We start from the raw sequence: 23092 nt of genomic DNA, 5'->3' as shown, positions 1-23092 counted from the left end.
AATTTCTGTTTGTTGTTAAAGAAATGCATTTATTCCAAGCCTTCCCCTTTTCACTACCCCGACCATCTCCATACCCATGTACCTTTGCAAGCCCCGCAGATATAAATGTATGTTTACAACGTTAGCCATTGCACTTGCAAATAAATTTGAGGTATTTCTGCACCTATAGGCTCTAAAACCAGACTATAGCCAGAAAAGCTGAGTGAGGTGTTTTCTTGTAGAGATGCATGATAATGAAGGAACACATATTCAAAAATTGGCTTGTATTGCGGGAATGCAGAACAAACTTTTTCTTTGAAAGGCAAGCACGGATTTAAAGCATGTGCTATAGTAGGATACAATTAAAGAACAGCAGTTAGCAAACAGCACCATTGTCCACAGCGTCCTGTAGCACTTCACGGGCCAACACAAGAAAAAAAAACAGCTCGTTGATGTTCCACTATATCAAAGAAGCCCAAGGCATAAATGTTCTTAAGTTTATCATTTATTATGACCACTGGAGCACCGAAGCATGGTTGGAACCTAAGAGCACGCAAGAATAAAAACCACAGAAAATTCCTTCTGCTGATATTGTTGTTACCGCGAGGAATGGAAAATAACTTTTTTTCCGTCCTGCATGCGGTTGCGGCTACCGAATGCACAGCAGTCCGGCATACTAGCATGTCACGCTGCAAACGTTGATTTCAAACACATAATTCTTGCATCTGCTCAAGCATCAGGTACATAGGCACTTCTAGTTTACTACAACAATGCAACAGAGGCGCGTGAAGTGCTTTCTGCTTACCAAATCGTCCAAAGAACACGCGTACATTCCGCCGGCACACCTACCACGGCTGGACCCTTTGGGCGGGGCGCGAAGGCGAAAAGGTCACGTGTCGCCAACCGGCCTATCGCAGGGCGCGGCGGCTGGATCAAAACCTGTCGCTACCTTTAAAAAATAGAGGAGCCTTAGGTTAGCCTGCCTGCGTTTGTGGCATGCCAAGAGCGCTGTCGCTCGTAGGCGCCCACGCGTCTTGCGCTAGTCACGCGAAATGTCGCGAAAGGGAAGGTACCTCCGAAAATGATCGCTCGAGAATACCTTCCTACATGCGTAGTTAAGCTAAACCAAGACCTAGCAGCAACAAAGTTCCCACCTATAGCAGTAGCCGCCAGTATGTTTCGCTGTGCCTAAGCTTTGCGCGACTGAGTGCAAACTTGCCTGATTACTATTTATTGCTTTGTGTTCACATTAACCATATCGTCAAAAAGTTCATGTTCGCAGCTTCAGGAATTCAACACTGCGTTCCATATTTGATCACTACGTATTCTTGCCTACATATAAACACTTAAACAGACATTTTTAGCGTGACTTTACCTTATGTAAGCTTAAGCATGCTACTTGTAGGCAAATCTGCTTAATACTGTGAAGCTTGTATTGAACTTTTAGAAAAACAGCCCACACAATTTCATGAACAAAAATTTCAAATTATTCTTGCGGAACAATGATGTGTTTTCGGGGAACTTTGTTGTTTCCCAGAACAGCAAGGTTCCTACGGCCGCATATCCATTGATGACGAATGCAGAAATGCTCGCATACCTATGAAATCGAGGTCGTCAAAATTATTAGCTCTACACTATACAGGGAGCCCCGCATAACCACTGTGGTGTTTTATGGCATTAAGACCGGCAAGTTAAGCTGCACGCTTCGAGTAGACGTAGTGGAGTGTGGTCATACCTAGAAAGTAGCTGTATTTAGACACACAAATTAAAAGTACTATGCAATAATTTAGCTATCAATTCTAAATATTCATAAAGAATTTTAGTTTTCTTCGCGTGATTAGGCCTTGATTGTTTGAGAAAATTGTTTTCCTTCTTTTATTCTTGGTTTAGTTCACTTCCGTGGTAATTTCACTCATTTTATGTAGAACAGTGAAGTGCTTCCCATTTGCGCTTGTATTATTGCGCAGTATTCGGTGCCCATAAATAAATCACGAGGCTTTTCAGTATGCAAGCAGGCAAATAATAATCAAGCTTGTTATTAAGGAAAGGAGTGTCAACGCGGCCCGAAGTGGTCTACCACTTTCGCGGTTTTGTCTTTTTTTTACCTTGATACCCACCATAGTTGAATAGCGGAGATGGTGTTGGACTGCTAAGCACGAAGTCACGGCTGCATTTCGATGGGGGATAAATGTGAAGAGACGCGGTACTTATATTTAGGTGCACGTTAAAGAAACCCAGGTGGCCCAAATTATTACGGAGTCCCCCCACTACGGCGTGCCTAAAGATCAGATTGTTGTTTTGGCACGTGAAAGCCCAGAATTAATTTTTTTTTACCTTGATACGTGTTAAATTCCCAACTAGACGATATGCCGTTCAATTATCGATTCCAGGTGATGCTGAGTTTGGAACAATAACAACCTTCAGTTATTGCTTAGATTACTTCTAGACAAAGCCTGAACGGTTAACCATTACAATTAAAACTGCGCCAAAAATAATATTTGGAAACAATAATTTCTTCCTCAAGAGCTTTAGAAACCTTTAACGCGGGGGGTCTTAGGCAATACCATGTCTGTATCTCGGGCGGTTTCTGAACAGTCAACAAAGCGTTGCATGTAAAGACTACCACTAGATTTTCTTCAGACATTCATAGTGGTAGCTATACAAAAGCCATATTTTATTACTTTAAAACGCTCATAATTGCGTACTAAGAATGCCGTACCGACAGGTCATAATTATCATTTGGGACAGCATGTAGTAAAGGTTTCTTGTACTGCATAGGAAAGGCTGACAGCGCTGCACATGCTTCATATGAAGCTGATAAAATAGGGCACCTTCTATTGCACCCCAAAAAGAAAAAGTCGCAGCGAGCCGTGATTTCTGCAAAGCTACACTTACGAACGCAAACCTGCAATACAGCCCAGCAGGCGTAGTATACTAGCGCCTTCTTGGGGAGGAGGAATGATATTTTTATTGTAATTTTCACCTCAGTAAGTCCGTATTCTTGTTTACGTTGTCGCAAGTGCTCTTTGGAATGATTTACGAGAGGCTGCTATTAAACGTCTGTCGATGGCGATAGTTTTGCAAAAATTGAAGCTTGATCATTATTGTTTTTTTTTTCTGTGAGAATTTGCAACGTTTTTTGAACGTTCACGGTATGATACGAAAGAAGTCAGCGGTGTCGCGCAGACATTTACATTTCCTCATACATAGGCAACGAGCTGGTACATAAACAAAGTGCTAATGCTGCCAGATATAACATGTAAAAGCGTAACCACCCACTCGACCATTTATTATAGTCTGCACGTGGTTTGTGTGCAACTCCTATTTTTGCGCAGTGACTGGAGCCGCACCCCGCTCTTCCCACCCGACGAAGAGTTCTGCCCTGGGCCCACCACCGGCAAACGCCGGCACAGCGTGCAAGAGGCTATGGCCTACGTGCACGATACGCTGTTCGAGCTTTTGCGTGACTCGCCGCGCGCCGTGGCTGCTACAACATCGACGTCCAGCATCTTCGAGACCATGTTTTCGATGCGGCCGGCGGCCTCACCACCTCCGTCGCCAACCAATGCGCTGCCAGCGCCCTCTTCGCTACAGGTGAGTCTCAGGGAAACCATTGTTGCACTTGTGAAGGCATGGGGTTGCTTACAAAATGTACGATAGACAACTGTGGCTACTGTAGTTCTCAGTTTTTGGATATATCTCTGCATTTCTATATGCGGCTTTAAGCGGTTATCTGACGTTATTTATCATGTTTCTCAATTCCTAACTTCAAAGCACTTACACTGTTTAAATATACAGCAACGCAATTATTCTCTGCCAGTGCGCTCATTCATTGCAAATTGAGTCCTTTGTACCGCAATACCCGGTTGAAAAACACAAAAGGAAGTTCTGTTGTGGCTACAGAAATTCCTGTCGTACGACAAAAGTTGCTAAAGTTTTGGTAGTTGCAACGCACATTTCTGACGTTACAACAGAAATTCTGACATTGCAACGGAAACAGTCCGTCGCGACGGCCAGGAGGTTTGAAGTCTCAACAGAAACTTTCTGTCGCGACAACAATAGATTTGAAGTCGCAACAAACTTTCTATCGCGACAACAATTCTGATGTCGCAACTGGATCTCTGTCGAAACTACAGAGAGTTCAAATGTCGCAACAGAAACGTTCTGTCACGACAACAAGAGTTCTGAAGTAGCAACAAGAACTTTCTATCGCGATAACGATTCTGACGCCGCAACAGGAACTCAGTTGCGACGACAGGCGCTTTCTGGCATGTCGTTCGAAGTGTGCGACTTCGTATCGCAACGACATAAGTACAGACGTCGCGACAAAAGTACTTTCCGTCGCGATACTTTAAAATTTTATGTTACTTTCACATCAGTGGTGTACGCGGTACTTTTCTCTTACGCGGTATTCAAAGGTGATTTCAAAGCACCGACACCGGTATGAAAGTCGAGGTCGCCAATTGTAATTATGCCGTGATGACGAGGCACACACAATCGCCGTCACGGGCTCCTCGAAATCGGCCACTCATCTTAATGATCACATCAGCGACAACGGCTGCGCATTCATTTTGTTTTATTTTGTAAGATGTGACACACAGGCCTGTGGACTTGCACGTATTGTTACGCTAACACATTAGGTAATTTCCCAGAAATACTGTATAAGCTTTTGCAAAGCGTAATATAAGTTTTGGGTTGTTCCACAAAGATGCACGAAAAACTGTCTCGCTGTGGTTTCAGTATTCTGGCATAAGCGCTACGGTGAGAACCCGGTAGTCTGTTTAAATGAGCACTTATCAACGAATGCTTATGTAGCTATTTTGCACTGAACACAGCAATTATATGGGCGCTCAAAAGTATAAAGAGGGAAATACAGCTGTTGAAATTAGGAGTAACAATCCTTACAGCGCCGCTGGTTGCTTTTGTCTTAACTATATAGCATTTCTTATCTATATAGATACCATTTAAACGAGTTGAATATTGGGCTAGTTGGTATTTTGGCATGAGAACCATATTGAAATGGCGCGCAACGGGACGGCACAACAGAGAAGAGGACGAACACTGGCGCAAACTAACAACTGACTTATTGAAGCCCAACCCACAGGTACATATATCCACAAGCTGCGCAGGCGCACTGTTATAAGGAACATGGAAACCGTCAAACAGGAAGTGATTAAACCAGTCTCGAAAGGAATTTCATTTTTGCATTGTACAGTGCAATTGATGTATCTATTACACACTCCTGACCTGCTTTCCTTATAAAAAAAGCCTCTAACGTTTCACGAGCGGTTTTATGCTTGCTCTTGCCTAGTATTTTCATGCTATGGAAAAGTGGTTCACAAGTGGGACAGCTACATGCACTGGTCAGCAATATGAGTTTTCTTATTAGCCAGATTTTTTGCATGCTGCGCAAGTCAGTCACTGATGCGTCGCACCATCTGGCCGATGTATACTTTTCCGCAGGATAGGGGAATCTCGTACACGACGTTGTTGGCACACTTAAGAGGACGGCACCTCCGTGGGTCCTGCCTAAATACCAACTTCAAATCCCTGGGATTACGAGGAAGTCCTGTGTTTCATCCATTGGCCTTAAGCAACTTACCCTATCGCACATTCTTACAGCATACAGTGGTACTTCTCACGTGTATACCGATGGCTCTGTTACCCCATGTGCCTCCGCCGCAGCCTTTGTCATCCCGCAAATGTCCATCGCTCGACGGTTTAAATTAGACCACAAGTCCACTTCAACTGCTGCAGAACTTGTTGCTATCCGCGAGGCAATACGATTCCTTGCAAGAGAGCCTCCTCGCATATGGACTTTATTTTGCGACGCCAAACCCGCTCTTCAAGCCATTGAGTGCGTTATGAGACAAGGCCCTTATTATATTTTAGCTCTGGAAATTGCAGAGCTTCTCGACATTGCGACCAAATGTGGCCACCACGTCATTTTTCAGTGGATACCTGCACACTGTGGCGTGATAGGAAATGAACAAGCAGACGCTGAAGCTAAAATAGCTGTAAATAATGCGCCAGAAGTAAGCATCGCGTTCTCACGAACAGACACGAATGCCCTGCTTCGGTGCGTTATGCGGAACGCTACACTTGAGTACTGGACCAATCCTGATCGACGACACAAGAGACTGCACAAATGGGACCCAGAAATGAAGTTCCGCATGCCTCATAAACTGAAGAGGAGCATAACAAGTCTGCTACACCGGATTCGTCTTGGTGTTGCACTCACGAGGCGTTATACACATATCATCGGCTGCAATGACACTGGTCCCAACTGCGATCACTGCCCAGTGCCAGAAACACTTGAGCACATATTTTGCTCATGCCCAGCGTACGCGCGAGAACGGCAGAGCCTCATTTCAACTATTCAGCGAGTGACTAAAATACCAATGTCTGACGAGATTGTCTTAGGTCCTTGGCCTGACGCCAACAGCGCAGCTGTGGTCATCGAAGCGACTATAGCCTTCCTTCAAGCCACTGGACTCCATGCACGGCTATAGTATGACCTCAACGGGATGAACATGCACATACGCACCTCCTAATCTTGTCATCATCATTCATCGCTCTTTTTATCCCCTCCCCCCTTCCCCAGTGTAGAGTAGCAGGCCAGAGCAAACTAACGCTCAAGCCGACCTCTCAGCCTTTCTTCAATAAACCTCTCTCTCTCTTAAGAGGACGCTTTTCAGGGTTCTTTTTAGAGCTCACATTTTTGTCTACAGAACTGATGCGACGGCTCAGCTGAGCAAGCTTCTTGGGGGCGGAAATAACCATCGGCACGTTAAACCGAGTAGCCACTTTTTTTTCAGGCAATGTGCGACCTTGTACATGTACGGAACCACTTCCGGCCTCTGAGTGCCCACCAGGGTTTCCGCTGCTTTCTTGCAAGAATGGCGCTTCGTTATGGCGCTACTGGCGCTACTGGCGCTACTTCGTATGGCGCTACTGGCGCTACTGGCGCTACTTCGTATGGCGCTACTGACACGACGACCGACCCAGGGAAGCCGGCTGAAAAAAGCCTTCCCAATTGTAGATCAAAACTAGCTTGCACATTGTGAATGCACGACTTCCAAAGCGCGGATTCCAAGCAGAGTGCTGCAATGCCTCTCTTAATTATCTTAGAGTCAAGGTCACACATTTTACTTCTTTTAACGAACCAATTTGCATAGACCTAAAGAGCTCTTTGTCATCTTTTTTTAATGTAATATTGATCAACGACTGCACAGAGCGTCAAACTACAGGACATCAGACTACAGGACGTCAGACTACAGGATGTCAGACTACAGAACGTCAGACAAAGAATGTCCTAAAATACGACAGACTGAAATTTCCGGTTGGGTGTTTCAACTGTGTATGCGTTTTTAAATAATCAATTTCCAAAGTCATATAGCCATTAGAAGCGATAAGTGAAAGGCTTGGGCACATCCATACACCAATCATCATTCTCACGCTGACCTAACCTCCGCACTAGCGCCAAAGTTTGCTCTTGATCTTTATGGGGAAACTAAATAAAACTACACAAAGTGTAAACACATCTTATTTCTAATGAAATTAACTCTAGCGTTTTATGTGACAAACCCACGACCTGATTATAAGGCACGCTATAGTGGGAGGCTACGTATTCAGTTTGACCATTAGCGGATCTTTAACCCCACAAAGCCAGAAAACCATTCCACATCAGAGAAAATTAAAGGAACATGTTCATTTTACGTGAACAAGTTTCATGTAAGCAAACCGTGGAGAGTATATTGGTGTAAAGAAAACAGTGAAGTAGGGTGCTATAGACCTACACCACGGCGCTACGTCACGAAAATGCGGTGGCGCTGTCGTCGGAATGTAGTTTCGCATGGTAGGCACTCCGCCGCCGAGCCGCCACCCGTGTCGCGCCTACCACAGCAGCCGCTGGGTTTCGCGGGTGGTTGTGCGGTTCCATCTGTGAGGTCTTTATTCTATGATCTTACAACGAAGAAATGCAGTATGTCGACGAGCTGAGTTGCGTCGAAATACGCAAGAGGCTAAAGTTTTCATAGGTTTCCTGTTGATGAAAACCGTCGCAAGCAATGGGCCGCCGCGGTAAGAAGTGAAAGTTGGATTCTGATGCTAGATCATTCATTATGCGCAAAACGTTTCGTAAGCATTAAGCTTCTGTTTTATTTTGAGTGGCGTGCATAAGCGAAGCTATATATGATCATAGGATCGTTATTAGCGTGTCATTATACAATTTCTTGCCGCATTGTGGGAAAGCTACATTAGGTTTATCCTTGAATGTAAGTCGAGCGAGCAGATGCCCCACAAAGCACGTCATTTTCAAATTTATTTTTATCTAAAGAATTGAGCCACCTGCAGTGTAGATATCCTATCACACTTTCACATACGCAAGCAGCACGGTCACAGCTGTGTTAATAGCAGCGTGGATGTCATAAACACGCCTAAACGTGTCAATAAAATTTCGAGCGCGAAATAAAATGTACAGTGTTAGTACAGAGTTGGAGCTATCGGACAGCCACGGCCAACTGCTCAGACTGTGTGGCGTGGCCGTATACGGTACCTCGCCTGTCCCATCACCGAGGCAATCGCTTCTATCACAGCTCACAGCGAGGTAGAAATCAGCTACAGCTTGTTTGTAACATCAAATGGTTCTTAATAGAAAAAAAAATCTGGAATTTGTGCGTGTTTCGTGAAGCAGCGCGCAGTACTAAACCACTGGCGCGATCGGGAGCAATGCTCCGACGCCATTTCGTCTCGCCGACGGAAATCAAGCGCCGGCCGTCTCAGCGAGGCGGCTCGGCTGGCTTGCAAGTACTGCGTTTCTTTGCTATTCGCACCGACGACACCGACAAAACCTGTTCATTTAGGCCCACGTTAATTGTGTTGTCAGAAATAAGCGCGCTATGATGAGCTGCAGGCCAGGTCGCAAGCGGTATCGGCCGTCACTGTGGCGGTCTGCTAGCTAGGCCTAGCGTCTCGTTCGGCCGTATTCCGATGGGGGCGAAATGCAAGAGCTTGCACTGAGTGCACATAAAAGAACCTCATGTAGTCAAAATTAATCCGGCGCCCCCACTACCGTGTCCTGCATAATGAAATCGTGGTTTAAGCACCCACACCTCCACCCCACAAAAAAAAAGAAAAAAAAAAATGTGCCATCCGCGCGGCGCGTGGGCGGAGCCTACGCGACGTCGCTATAGGCCTAAAATATATCGACGGTGCCTACCGCTGTTTACAAACATTGTGTATAGGTCTATACCGTAAAACTATTTCAGTATGGTTTTCTCCAGTCTCCTCACGTCACAATAATGTAACAGCCAAGGTGAGGATCGGGCGGTGACCCGCTGCGTTGTTTCAACCGCCCAATGAAACAGTCTGCTCATTTATTGGAGGTTACTTTTGTTTGTTTCCAAAGTGAATAGAATTGCCTACCTTGACAGGGATTTCTCACTTAATTGACCGAAAAGAGGTGTGAAACACGCAGGTGTAGAGAGCGTATTCGGTGGGGCTGAGCTAGCGCAGTGAAAGTAGATTTAGCCTGATGAGGAAGGTGGTTCCGGCGTATGTTACTGGACCGCTTCCCCTTGCTTAGCTTGCGGTGACTTGACGAAAATTGCGGTGGTATGCAACTCAAGGTTGAAACTGCCGCTAAAACGGATCGTCATTGAACAATAGTTGTCACAGCGTTGGCGCATACATGCCGAAAGGTCTCGACAACGTTAAGCTGCCACCTAAATATTTTTATTATACGCAAATAAATTAATTCTTCCGGGAAGTTCCGAGTAGCCAGTGCCAGAATGATCGGTGGACAGATATCCTATATTTCTCTCTGACGAAATAGAGGATGGCAGGGTTTTGTTCGACATATTAATGCACCTTTAATGCGTCACTTTGAGTTCTCGCGGATGTGTGACGTCGCATGATATAGAGGCGCAGTGGGTGCAGCCCAAAAACTTCTTGAGCAATCACGGACCGCTACTGGTCAGAAATGCCTGGACTCGGAAAGAAATGTATTTTCATTTGTTTTGTCTAATCGTGCATAATCAGTGTGTATACGTCATACTATATGGGGAGATTTCACGGCTTTTGCGTGCGTCGTCGCGTGAGAGACAGACGAAGTTGGGGAGTCCCGAAAAGTGTTTGACCAATCGCGGGAGACTGGCTGCAGAAATGGAATAGAAACTGTTAGGAATAGTTTTAAGTTATAGAGCCCATGATATTGCTAGGTGCTATTGGAAGATGAAAAAAAATGGAGCTGGGCAGACCATGTAAAGCGTAGGATAGATAACTGGTCGACCATTAGGGTTACAGAATGGATACCAAGATAAGGGAAGCGCAGTCGAGGACGGCAGAAAACCAGGTGGGTTGATGAAATTAGGAAATTTTCAGGCGCAAGTTGGAATCAGCTAGCGCAAGACAGGGGTAATTGGAGATTACAGGGAGAGGCCTTCGTCCTGCAGTGGACATAAATATAGGCTTATGATGATGATGACGATTATAATGGGAAGATGATGATGTCGACCCTTGGATTTAGTGGGACATACCCATAATAGACTACTGGCTGATCTCAGGACGACATGGACTTGCTTGATGTTGGCTGGCTTCCATGTTGGCCAGTGCTTGCTGCCCCATGTAAATACCCATTGTAAACAGTTTCCCTGTGCTTGCGTTGTAGTGCACGTTAAAGAACCCCAGGTGGTCAAAATTATTTCGGAGCGTGCCTCATAATCAGAACTGGTTTTGGCACGTAAAACCCCAGAAAGAAGAATAGTTTCCTTACTGGGCTTCCACGTACCACCTATTTGATGGAAGTGTGGGGTACTTCTGACCAGGGAGCTTCACAGCGGACGCAACCTCGGATCTACCGCCATGCTGCGAGCTGATGACACGTCACCGCCAGCTACGCCTGCGACCACTACCCAGTTTATCGCCCTCTCACAGCCCCCAGACCCCGGGGCCTTTTCCGCGGCAAGCAGCGTTGACGTGGATGAGTGGCTCAGCATGCACGAGTGTGTCAGCAAACATAATGACTGGGATCCAATTATAGTACTGGCCAACCCCATATTTTAGCTCGGCAGAAACCCTCGCGTCTGGTTTCGGACCCAAGAGGACAATCTCACGAGCTGGAACTCATTCAAGCAGCAGCTCCGCGACCTTTTCGGCAACCCATTTGGTCGACCGCTTGCCGCCAAGAAAGAATTGGCGGTACGTACCCAGACGTTAATGTAGCCTTACTTGTCGAACATACAGGACGTGCTGGCCTTGTGTCTACAATCTTACCAGATGTCCGAGGATGACAAGTTAGCCCACATTTCGTAGGGTATCGCCGACGACGCGTTAAATTAGCTCATCTTCGCCAATGTCACCACCACTGACAGTGTGATCAAAGAGTGTCGTTGTCTAGAGCAAGCGAAATGCCGGCGCATCTCGCTTGTTTGAGCCTCTACCGAATACCGCTGCAACGTCCTCCTGCGAGGAAATTCCTTGTCAACTATCCACATCAGGTGACGTGACGCGCATCGTCCGCCGAGAACATTAGGCCACATATCCGGTTTCGTATAAACCAACGTTATGCGAGACCTCGACGCCGGCTGACCTCGACGCCGGCTGTTTCATTGGTCCAGACCCTTGTTCTCCAGGTGTTTGCGAACCTTAGCCTCCTATCTACTGTCTGCTCTATTAACACTCATGACGGCGCCATAGTTCACACGGACAGGCCTTGTCACGGACCGTACGCCCTTCATCGTTCCAGAAACCAGTTTCAATAAAGAACAGCCGATGATAAACCTCTCTGTTTCCGCTGCTGCCGAGCTGGACACATTGTTCGCTACTGCCGCAGGCCTGGTCCCTTCCGTACTGCAAGCCACTATCCGCGCCGCACCAAATCCTCTGCACCCAGTATCTCTGAGGAAGGTACCCGCTACGCCCGGTCGCCTCCGCTGCATCGCCATCCATCTCGTTCACCGACTTGCCCCCGCTCCCCTTCGCCTTCCTTCAGCCGTCGATTTTCGCCGGAAAACTTGACTGCGCAGCTTCCGGAAGTAAAGCTGCACTGGGGCCGACCTTGACCCAATATTGCCCTTAAGTGCCAACCGGAACATCCTTCTTGAAGTCCACGTCGACGGCGTCCCTGCCAACTGTCCATTCCATGCCAACTGTCCCAACCATGGCGCAGGAGTAAAATTATTTCTCGCAAAAAAATTTAAAAATAAAACCTACACGTATATAAGTATTACTTGCAATGCATTTCCCCGAAATATTCTAAGCGGGAAAAAAATTGCCCACGTGAGGGTCATTTGAATTTCACGAAATGGTGGAAACAGGGTGCAAGAAACACATTCGCTAAATATCGACCGTGTTGCACGTTCGTTTAAACTTTGCGTTTTCCTGGACACATTATTAACGAAGGCGAACAGCCAATGGCAAGGAGTGCCTAAGAAAGAAAAACTTTGCGAATCTGGTCCCAGGTTTTAGTTGTCCGGATTGCCGTTGGGACACGCCAGCAACCAATGAGAACTTGTTGTGGAAGTGTGATAACGGCAATTTGCGCAGAGAGGGCGTCTCGGGGACGCTAGCTGCCGCGACCACTGGAGCCGAAACCCCATGCCGAATGCGAATCGTTTGCTTTGCAACTTTTGCCGTTTTTGTCGTTGGACTTTCACCGCCTATACAAAAGCCCCGATGCAAAGCGAGCGTGCACTCGCGCAAGCAGGAACGGTGTTCTTCCGCGAACGTCATCTAGCACTTGAGACGAACGTGCTCTCACCGAAGAACTTTGGGGCGTGCTCTGGCTGCCCGCTGGAGAAAGAGAGAGTCCTTCGTCATCCGCCATCTTCTGCCATTGTGGCATCTGTTGGAGATGGCTTCAACGGCGCGAGACGTGCATAGCAGTCACCTGCACCTCGGTGCTTGCACAGCTGGAGAGGATACATATGGCGAATCAGCTTATGTGCTATAGTGTGATGACAGGTTCTTTTGTGTTAATGTTTCTGGCGGTTCTCTGAGGCGGAGCCTTCCAGAACCCAATCGAGGACAAAACCGTTTGTTGAAAAACACAAACTTTTAATAAAACTAGAAGCGAGAATAAAGAATCAAAGTAAACACTTAGCAAGACATTACAGCAACAAACACAGGAAAGTTCGGGCAGGAAGCGGGCGTGTGCGCGTGCTATAGTCTCGACGCGAAGCAGCGGAGACGAGACGACGAGAGAAGTGGTGATGGTCTCACCATAGAAGGTTGTTGTATCGGACCGTCGTACAGGCTACCAGTGCGGGGCAGCTCTGGTGTGGAGTGAGAAGACAGGCGGCTCGGCAGCACGGGAAGACGTCGCTGGCGTTCTGGCCGGGCAGCTGGTCGTGGAGCTCAGGCCCGTAGCCCGACAGCTCTCGTTCTGCCCACGGGCGCAGACGCTCACCGGCCTCGGGCAGCAGCAATTGACTATCGGGCAGAGTACGATGCCCAGGAAGGCAGGCGGCTTGGCAGTACGGGTTGACGGTGGCGGCGTTCTGGCCGGGCAGCTGGTCGTGAAGCTCGGGCCCGTAGCCCGACAGCTCTCGTGCTGCCCACGGGCGTAGACGCTCACCGGCCTCGGGCAGCAGTTCCCCAATGGATGGAATGGCGACACCCAGGAATCGGTTGGCAGGAGGCTCCGGTCGGTTGAAGTCCTGGTGGCTCGGGTCTGGAACCCGACGGCCGTCTTCAACCCCCGATCCAGTGACCGACCTTGTCCTGGTGCCGCTTCTGGAACTCTTCCCCCCTACTGCCAGCGCGGTTCGCTTTTTCTGTCGCTCTGGCCGATTTGTCATTCGTTCATTGGTTGCTTGAAGCTCCGTGGTATTTTGCGATTGGATGCCTTTTTCTTTGTTTTGTTTCTTGCGCCGCGTGTTCACGCGCCGGACGGTCTTCGGCGTCGTCGTTTTCCATCAGCATGGAATTCGCCTCGGCGCGCGCACTACTCGTCGTCTGCTGTTTGTCTCCAACCACCGCACCGTGTCGCACACCACAAATATCACCGTCGCGCACTACACATCACAATAGCCACCTATGCTAGCTGTGTATGGACTGGTGAATTGTTCTGTTTTCTACGGAATTGCAAAACAACTGAACAAACGCTGCCTAATTAACAAACACACGCCTTCGCACGCATCATTCCTTTGATAGAGCGAAAAGCCTTCCATGCACGTTAGGCGATTCCCTTACATTGACAACCACCGTTAGATGGTACCTGCAGAACTTCTGTTTTATTTTCAATAGTCACTTTGAAGTGGGAATCCTAAAAATATTGGTCCAGTCAGAATAACCAGCAATATATTGAATGCATGGAAGGGTGGCCGCTTTTCAATCGCCGGGATGGTTCCATTAGCCATTGCGTTCCGCAGCTAACACAAGGTCACGCGTACAATTTCAGACCATGGCGGCTGCGTTCTAATACAAGCGAAATGCAAAAATGCTCCTGTAGCAAATTGATATGCTCCTTTAACGCAAAGGGATGCTTTCAAAAATAACTAACATCCCTTTGCGGTGGTTTCTGGTATAGCCTGTGGGGATGCGCGACTCTCACGCGTCCACTGATGTTGTTTTCCCCGCATGTCTCCTGTAGTCCGGCTTCTCTGCGTGGCTTAGCCCGGCGGTGGTTGCGGCGCGTTGCGAGAGATGGCGCTAGTGTCGCGATGCTAACGCGGGGTCACTTGGGACAAAAAGGTCGGAGGCGCTGCTCTCTCTTTGGCTGTAAAGCCCCTTGATGTTAGAAAGTAGCGACACGCTTTGATCTACGCCGCCACACCCTCGCCGGCGCGGTCAACCTCCTCCTTTTCTCCCCCTCCTTCGCGGAGGCAGCGCATCCGCCACGCTGAATGGCTGCGGCGCGCGAGACTACCCGGTCAGGTGACCCTGACGTCACGAAAACTGCGCGGAAGTTGCTTTCGCGCGCCTTTGGTTTCTCCCGCTCGCCATGAGCAGTCCAAGTAGTGGTCGCCCTGCCGCTCCGAACGTGTGTTTCCCAAGTTTTTCCATCCTTTCGTAGGAATCTGAGCTTCGTTTTCAGTGAAAATGCCTTGCTGCTGCGCGTTTCAATGCAGCAGCAGGTCAGAGAAAGGGCAAGCCTTATTTTATATCCCCCGAGGTGAACGGAATGTCGTGCGTCGGAAGCAGTGGCTCCATAACATCTGGAGAAGAGATTTCGCCCCTTCTAAGCACGCCGTTCTTTGCGAGGCGAATGTTGCAGCTTTCCTCATATTTGCGGATGAAGTTGCATGAAGATTTTAATGCTCTTCGCATAGCCGGACTCTTCGTTCAGTTCAATACAGAGCACCGATAACTGTGCATATAGTTTTTTTCTTAAAGTGAGTCGGCTCAAATTTTTGTTGACTCTTCGACCCGTGACAAAGCTTTTTGTGTTTTCGCGCGTGCGTTAGTTTTCAAATGTATGTAATTTGTGAGTTAATGCCTGTAACTCATATTTTGTAGTTGTGTGCGTGTGTGTGTGCGTGTTTGTGTATGTGCGTGCGTGTGTGCGTGTATGTGTGTGCGCGCGTGTGTGTGTGTGTGTGTGTGTGTGTGTGTGTGTGCGTGTGATCCTTGCGCCTGATACTTGTGAAGCCAAGGAACTATTTTACTCTTATTGCGTGCTTATTGTATCTTTGCAAAGTTTCAATACTGCGAGCATTTCTTTTTCTTTACGTACTTTATGTTGCGAAGGCATGAACCCCAATATATATGTAGATAAGTGGTATTATGTATTATTCGCGCATGCTCATTAAGTACAAGCCACGCGCTTCTGATAATCTCCCTCAATTCTGATTAACTTGCCATCTTGAAGTCTGTAAGTTAATTATCAAGTGCCAGTCTTAGCAGTTTCCGTGTAAGCAATCAGCCTTTTGTTGTTGTTGTTGTTTTTTTGAGAGAGAGACTTAGGTTACTCCCAGAGGTGATGGAATGTAATTTCTCGTCGTTTCATAGTGACGGAATACAGGCGCGTGTGTAAACTTCTATGTTGGCTGTTTCGCAAACACAGCACGTATTTTGCACAGTGGCATTGGTACAAAGGCTTTTGGCCCACTGATTTTGGCGAATTCACTTTAAGTAAACTATCACATTTCTTCTTGGTTATCTATTCTGAGCATTTTAAGAGCGAATATTTTGAACCAAATTCTAGTTTATACTCTACGCTGCTTATGTTGTATGCACCCAATACACCTCCGCGTTACGGACAACCCAAGTGGCGACGTAGAGGGAAACAGCTCAGCCACTGCTTGGTACTCATTTTTTCGGAGCGCTTCCGCTTGTATTTATCGAGGCGTCCTCAAAAAAAAAAAAAAATGTCACGACGTTCTACCGGAAACGTACTTTCGTCATGACAGTTTCACAAGGGATAAATTCCCATACAACGCTTGAAAGGGCCGAATAAACAAGCGCGAGCATTGATTCTAATGCGGCTGCAGCGAGCCACTGGAGGGTTCAGCGCCGCGCCGGCCCGGTGAGGGGGAGAAATCCGAGGAGAATTGAGGAGGAAAGCGCGCGCGGGGGGGAGAGTGTCGCTACTTTCTAACATCAAGGGGCTTTATTTGGCTGGGGATCGGCGACCAACACGCACGAACGCTTCGCGCGTGCGCCGGCCCGCTTCGCGCGACCGTCGCGCGAGGCTTAGAGCAGGACACCGGTACGGACGAACACGGATCGTTCGAGCGCGCCACCGTTCGCGTGACTGTACACGTGAACGACTAGGCGATGGTGTCATAGCATGGGGCGAACGTATTCGCTCGCTATCGGGTCGCGGTGAGTAGGACTTCCTTGATTTGTCGCGCGCCCGTGTGAATGTTCAATTGGTTGTAATTCGGCTAGTATGTATTAGTGTATGAAAGGTGCAATAAATGCCCTTGTGATTGTTTGCACTACTGTATTGTCGTTCCTTTGTCCCAAGAGCACATGTGTGAGACCCCACATCTGGCTGCCCAACGTGGACCTCTTGGGGGATCGGACGATAGTTTGCTCGGTTCGAGATGTTTCAACCGAAGCGTAGTCCTAGCGTGGATTTTGATCGCTAGTGTCGGCGGTGTGCTTTCTTGAGCGAGGCGACGGTTGCTGTAGCGTGTTTGAACTTTTCAACATGCTAAGCCTCTTGAACTTTTCAACATGCTAAGTGTTTTGAAGTACACTCGTCTTTACGAGAGCCACGTGGTCTGCATCCTGGGAGAGTGAGGCCTAGCGCCCGCGGAGCATTGGCAAGCCTGAAGCGAGTGAGTACGGAAGCCTCGTGGGTGGTCCGAATTTCTTATGTACATAGCTTATTCTATATCTTTGACTTAGGAAGTCGAGGCTCAGGGAGCCGGGTGGCCGCGGGCTACGGGTGCCGCTACGGGCTGACTGGTATTGCGGCCTGGCACCGAGCGCTCTGACACCGTCTGGGACGGTGGGCGCCTTCAACTCGGATGCTGTGTGCACCGAGCGGGGTAGGACCACCTCACAGAGCTAACGTCTCCTCGCGGCTGCCTGTTCTTGTGCCCATTTTGGGTGGTGTTTTTTTTTTTTTGGATGCCGGTTGTTGTCAAAGTAGCGACGCATTAGGCCTAAGGCTTAACAAAGCCGTCTGTCGCACGTTGAGGGACACAATCGGGTGGACCGTGGTGTTGAGGTGTCGCACATTGCTTCCTTCATTAGCTCGCCTCGCACGAATTGAAATTACTCGTTCGACTCAAGAAAGTAAGCTTTGTTCACGTGAACTTAGCATCTGAAATGCCGCCCGGAAATTTGGCTAGCCGAATTGAACATCGTACCACGTGGGCGGTGCGTATGCCGAATTCCTCTCCCTTGCACTACTTTAGTGTTTGTCGAGTGCGTTGAGTGTACGCAGAGTGAGCGGAGTCACCCCTGGTTTGCTGTCACCTGCACATCGTCAGCGCTGCTGCCCCGGACTACAATCGAGCTACCCCTGGCGATGCAGATGCCTGTGGCCAGTTCGTCCGGCTCGCTACCCTCGGCGGCTGGGAAAAGAGCCCGCAGTCACCAACGGCTACTGCGGCTCTCGTCAGCAGGACGCGAGCGACGCTTGATCGTGCCGACTTCTGCGTCGCCGTTGCCGGAGTCCTGGGCTGGAGTCGTGCCATCGAATCTGCAGACGTGGTGCTGTGACCAACGGACGCCAGCGGTGAACCCCAGAGTCAATGTCGGCTCGCACGTTGTGGATAACGCGTGGACATTTACTCGGCGGCGCCACTGTCGCATGTACTAACTTTTGTTCGCGACGCGCGCGTTGATAGGCCTTGTGACATGTTTCGCCGGCGTATGTGTAGTGATCTAAGGTTGGGGGGATGTGGGGATGCGCGACTCTCACGCGTCCCCTGATGTTGTTTTCCCCGCATGTCTCCTGTAGTCCGGCTTCTCTGCGTGGCTAAGCCCGGCGGTGGTTGCGGCGCGTTGCGAGAGATGGCACTAGTGTCGCGATGCTAACGGCGGGGTCACTTGGGAGAAAAAGGTCGGAGGGGCTCTCTTTGGCTGGGGATCGGCGACCAACACGCACGAACGCTTCGCGCGTGCGCCGGCCCGCTTCGCGCGACCGTGCAGGACACCGGTACGGACGAACACGGATCGTTCGAGCGCGCCACCGTTCGCGTGACTGTACACGTGAACGACTAGGCGATGGTGTCATAGCATGGGGCGAACGTATTCGCTCGCTATCGGGTCGCGGTGAGTAGGACTTCCTTGATTTGTCGCGCGCCCGTGTGAATGTTCAATTGGTTGTAATTCGGCTAGTATGTATTAGTGTATGAAAGGTGCAATAAATGCCCTTGTGATTGTTTGCACTACTGTATTGTCGTTCCTTTGTCCCAAGAGCACATGTGTGAGACCCCACAAGCCTTGTAATGACTTGGGACGTTATAGACCCTCTCAGTGAACCATGAATCAATCAATCAATCAATCGTCTTTCTGACGGTTAACTCTATTCTGTTATTCCCATCAGCATTGCCTATACCTCATTCTTACGCAATCTTCCAAAATAACTGCGCCTGCAACCATTAATTTACAACACCCTATTCTAACGCCCACTTGCAGACGAAATTTTACCAAGCTAAAGTCCTCGTTCTTGAAGTTCCCTTATCGTGGCGGTGCTGCCTCCGTCGCAGGTGCAAGGCACCACCGATTCGACCGCAGCCGCAGAGGTCAGCCTGGAGTCGACGCAGGCGCAATCCACCCTGGATTCGGCACCGGAGAGTCTGAACCCGCGCGTGGACGCGCGGCGGTACCTCGTGAGCGACGAGCTGTGCGTCATCTACGAACACATTGAGTCACGCTGGGCGGAGGTCTGCGCCAAGCTGCGTGCGGATCTCAACGGCAGGTGAGGAGTACACGCAGCACATCAAGACATGGCACGCCAAGAGTCAAGGGCTATTAATTGGGCTAGCAGGTGTGTATTAATTTTTCTTGCGCTAAGTGCTGTAGGACGCAACAGGGACGAAACTAACACTGGATACACCATGTCACTTCGTGTCCGCTTCATATCCAGTGTTCGTTTCGTCCCTATTGCGTCCTACAGTAATTAGCGCAAGAAAAATGAAGAGCCAAGGGACTAACGAAAGCTTTCTGAGTTGCGCATATAATTTAAATTGAATTCTAAAAGTTGTGCGCAAGAATGCGTGTTTTTTTAAAAATAAAACGTACTGTGTATCAAAATACAAAGAAAAAAATGAAGTGGCGATACACCGAGTACTAACTTTGCATGAATAAAATTTATTAAAAGGCAAAAAAAAAAAAAAACACGTTAAAGCGCTTTTCAAACCTTCCTGCCGATGTTGTTGCTAATAACCCATACGTGAGGCACATTAGTGGCCTCTGAACAACACAGCAATACGTCGACATCTAGCTGCTAAAACGATACATCATGTTTTAAGGAAATAAGAATTCGTTTGCAAAATTTCTGTTGTCTGCAATGTGTGGACTGCTGACAGAGAGCTTGCGATGCAGCTTAAGTTGCGCCAGTATAGAGGGAGCCGGAAAATCGGCTACGGGCGTGCCGGTTTTCCGGCGTGCTATTTAAAAAAATTGAAAAGCATATTCGACTAATTAACAAAAATTAACTAATCGTGTTTTTAACTAACACCCTTATGGCCCGTATTGCAATTTACAAATTCTAGCCGGTTGAGTCCGCAAGGCGGATCCACTTGGAACGAATTCTCAGTGTGACACCAGTTTCGAGATATTAATTCGCGAACTTTGTGCAGACACGCATTGCCGTTCCAGTTACTTTCTTAACAAAACGCCGTTTTATGCATTGAAGCACAAACGTAACTGCAACGTCAATGCATTTCTCCCCGAAGTTCGGGAATTGTCATCCCGAGTTCGGGATGACAATTTGTAAATTGCAAGATGGACCATAAGGTTGTTAGTTAAAAACATCATTAGTTAATTTTTGTTAATTCGTTGATCATGCATTTCAATTTTTAGTGCAAGTAATGTCCAGCTCTTCGAGTAGACCACAGACAACCTTTGAAAAGTATTGACAGTGTTCGCTGAAACACCCGGTATGAGGACGCTTGGACACTTGTCACATATTATTTTTAGGGTTTCGAGGTCCCGAACCTTCAAAAGTACAAAAAAAAAATGAAGTGCCGCAAATATCACGTCGCTACTCCTGTAACGTAGGGGATGAGACCTGTCAACAGCTTGTTGCAAATGATTGCTCACATAAGCTATAATTTGTGTGAACAACGAGATCACCTGCTGGCTCACTGGTGTATATACGTATAGCATCGTTGCAGCACTGCCACGTGGCAGCGATAATGTTGACAACAGGCTTTTAATAGTCGAGCAGCATGACAATAACCATGCCGTGCTCCCCTTGCCTATGAGAGTGACGTCACAACCGCTCTTGGAGGAGCGCTATGGTTCAATCTAATAATGGCTTGGAAAGCGAATCGTTCGGTTACCATGGAGTGGTTGTTCTAAATAGCTGGTCCACCGGAATGCGATTCTGATCAATCACGCGAGCGTAGGGAAACGGTTCGTGGTCACGTTGTCGTAACGGGAAAGAATATCACCGTGACACGACGGTGAGTCACAAAACTAGCTCTTTATTGGGCGAACCTGTGCTCCCAAAAATGAGTTACACTTGAGCAGAATGATACTGACGAGCACATGAGTCGATTATCGAAATGTGATCTATGGTCAGACGTGTCGGCTATTTATAGATGACTTGTCGATAAGTCCAGCGTAATCAGCAAGCATGCAACCTGATTGTAAGGTTCGGCGACAACATAGGCAACCGATGAAATCCACCACAACAATCGAGGACGTCCTGATAGCTAGCAGGTGCGCCGTGCACCAAGATGTGATTTTAAAAATTGTTAGCATGTTAAAGAGCGGTCATCAGAAAAAAGGCTAAACATTGTACGCGTGTCAACAAGATCACGTCCCTGCAGGGCAGGTTCGCTGGCGGCAAATACAAGCGTTTTTACATTTGGATATGCTGAGATCCGTCAGAAAAATATTCGCTGCAATATTGATGAACGTCCAGGGCTATGGAGGCGTCATTCCTATAAATGTGAACGTTCAGTTGATTCCTCTCATCTCCTTCAAGACAAACGAATTGCCTTGATAAAAAAGTAGCACAGGTTCAACAAGAAACAGCACCCAGCAACGGTCTCAAAACATTCGCATTTCTGGTGTCACATCCTTCAGCGCATTTATACGTTGAAGCTTCACATGTAATTGCGTTGTACATGTAATTTTACATGTACAACGCGAACCCATGCCTCCAAAATGTCGTATCCGCTTAGCTAAGTATGTTGGAGAGAAGCTGTAAACTTCTCTGGTCGTTACCCGCTGTGCTACTCGGTCATACAAGTGCCGTGTTTCCTTGATCTTCACGTTGTCAAGCATGTCAATTATGGCTATAATCAATATTAGAGACTCTTGCAAACCATTTCTGATGCATGACAAAGAGTATACATACCCGCAAGAACGTGACGAAGCGTGCAATGCACGTACCATGCACAAATTGAACAGTGATGATATTGAAATGCCCATGCACTAGTGGTCGTGTAAACGAATATGGAGATGAAGATGCGATAAGTTCAAGGAAGGAACACCCGTGGGTGCCCCTTCTATTAGTTCACCTGCAGGTTGAAACATTAAATACCAGAATAAACTGTTCACTCAACTGCAGATACAAGCAGTTCCTCGCCGACTGCCGCAGCTGCTTGGAGTGCGAGTCCGGCGGTTGCGAGCGCGACCAGCTGCGCCACGAGATGGCCGATGCACGACGTGATCTTATCGCCGAGATGAAGGAGGTGTTCCGGTCCACCTGTGACGAATTCGACGAGTGGCGCATGCACTATCTGGAGCGCGAGCTCGAGCTGTCGTGCTCGGCGCTGCAAGATGGCGACCGCTTCCGTGTGATGTCGGCTGTACTGCGCTTCGAGATCCTGGAAGGCCTGCCAGAGCTCGAGAAGCGCACAAGGGAGAGGGCAGCCGCACTCTGGAAGGAGCTCACTGAGGAGCAGTGGACAGACGTCGACGTACTCTTCGACGCCTAGCGCACCTATATCGCGTGACTTGAAAAATGCAGTTTTTTTTTTGCTGCCTGCTCGACTCCTTGTGTTTTTATCTGTCTAGACTGCTGCCTACAATGCATGCTTAGAAGTATTCAAGCTCTTACACTGGGAAGGCTTAGGAGTGAGGATCAACGGTGAATATCTCAGCAACCTTCGGTTTGCAGATGACATAGTGCTATTCAGCAACAATGGGGACGAATTACAAGAAAAGATTGAGGACGTTTACCGAGAAAGTGTTAAAGTGGGATTGAAAATTAATATGCAGAAGACAAAGATAATGTTCAATATCTTGAGAAGGGAACAAGAATTCAGGATCGCCAGTCAGCCTCTAGAGTCTGTAAAGGAGTACGTTTACCCAGGTCAGTTACTCACAGGAGACCCTGATCATGAGAACGAAGTTTCCAGAAGAATAAAGTTGGGATGGGGTCCATACGGCAGGCATTGCTAAATGCTGGCTGGGAGCATATCACTGTCGTTGAAAAGAAAAGTACAATCAGTGCATTCTACCGGTGCTAACATATGGGGCAGGAGCTTGAAGGTTAACAAAGAAGCTCGAGAACAAGTTAAGGACCACA

At 48.0% G+C, this 23092-nt stretch overlaps 1 protein-coding gene across 1 annotated transcript in view; it reads left to right on the top strand.

Moving 5' to 3' along the window:
* The window catches only part of LOC125946292 (uncharacterized), a 39163-nt gene extending 16622 nt beyond the window's left edge, over positions 1 to 22541 (top strand). The window contains exons 2-4 of the mRNA XM_049668996.1: positions 3315 to 3573; positions 19092 to 19303; positions 22130 to 22541. Of these exons, the coding sequence (XP_049524953.1) occupies positions 3315 to 3573; positions 19092 to 19303; positions 22130 to 22499 (841 nt within the window). The 3' untranslated portion in view covers positions 22500 to 22541. The remainder of the gene's footprint in view (positions 1 to 3314; positions 3574 to 19091; positions 19304 to 22129) is intronic.
* Positions 22542 to 23092: the final 551 nt, after the last annotated feature.

The sequence above is a fragment of the Dermacentor silvarum genome, chromosome 6 (genome assembly GCF_013339745.2).
Source record: "Dermacentor silvarum isolate Dsil-2018 chromosome 6, BIME_Dsil_1.4, whole genome shotgun sequence".
Taxonomy (NCBI): Eukaryota; Metazoa; Arthropoda; class Arachnida; order Ixodida; family Ixodidae; genus Dermacentor; species Dermacentor silvarum.
The sequence above is the reverse complement of the archived record's forward strand: the minus strand, read 5'-3'. Positions and strand labels throughout refer to the sequence as shown.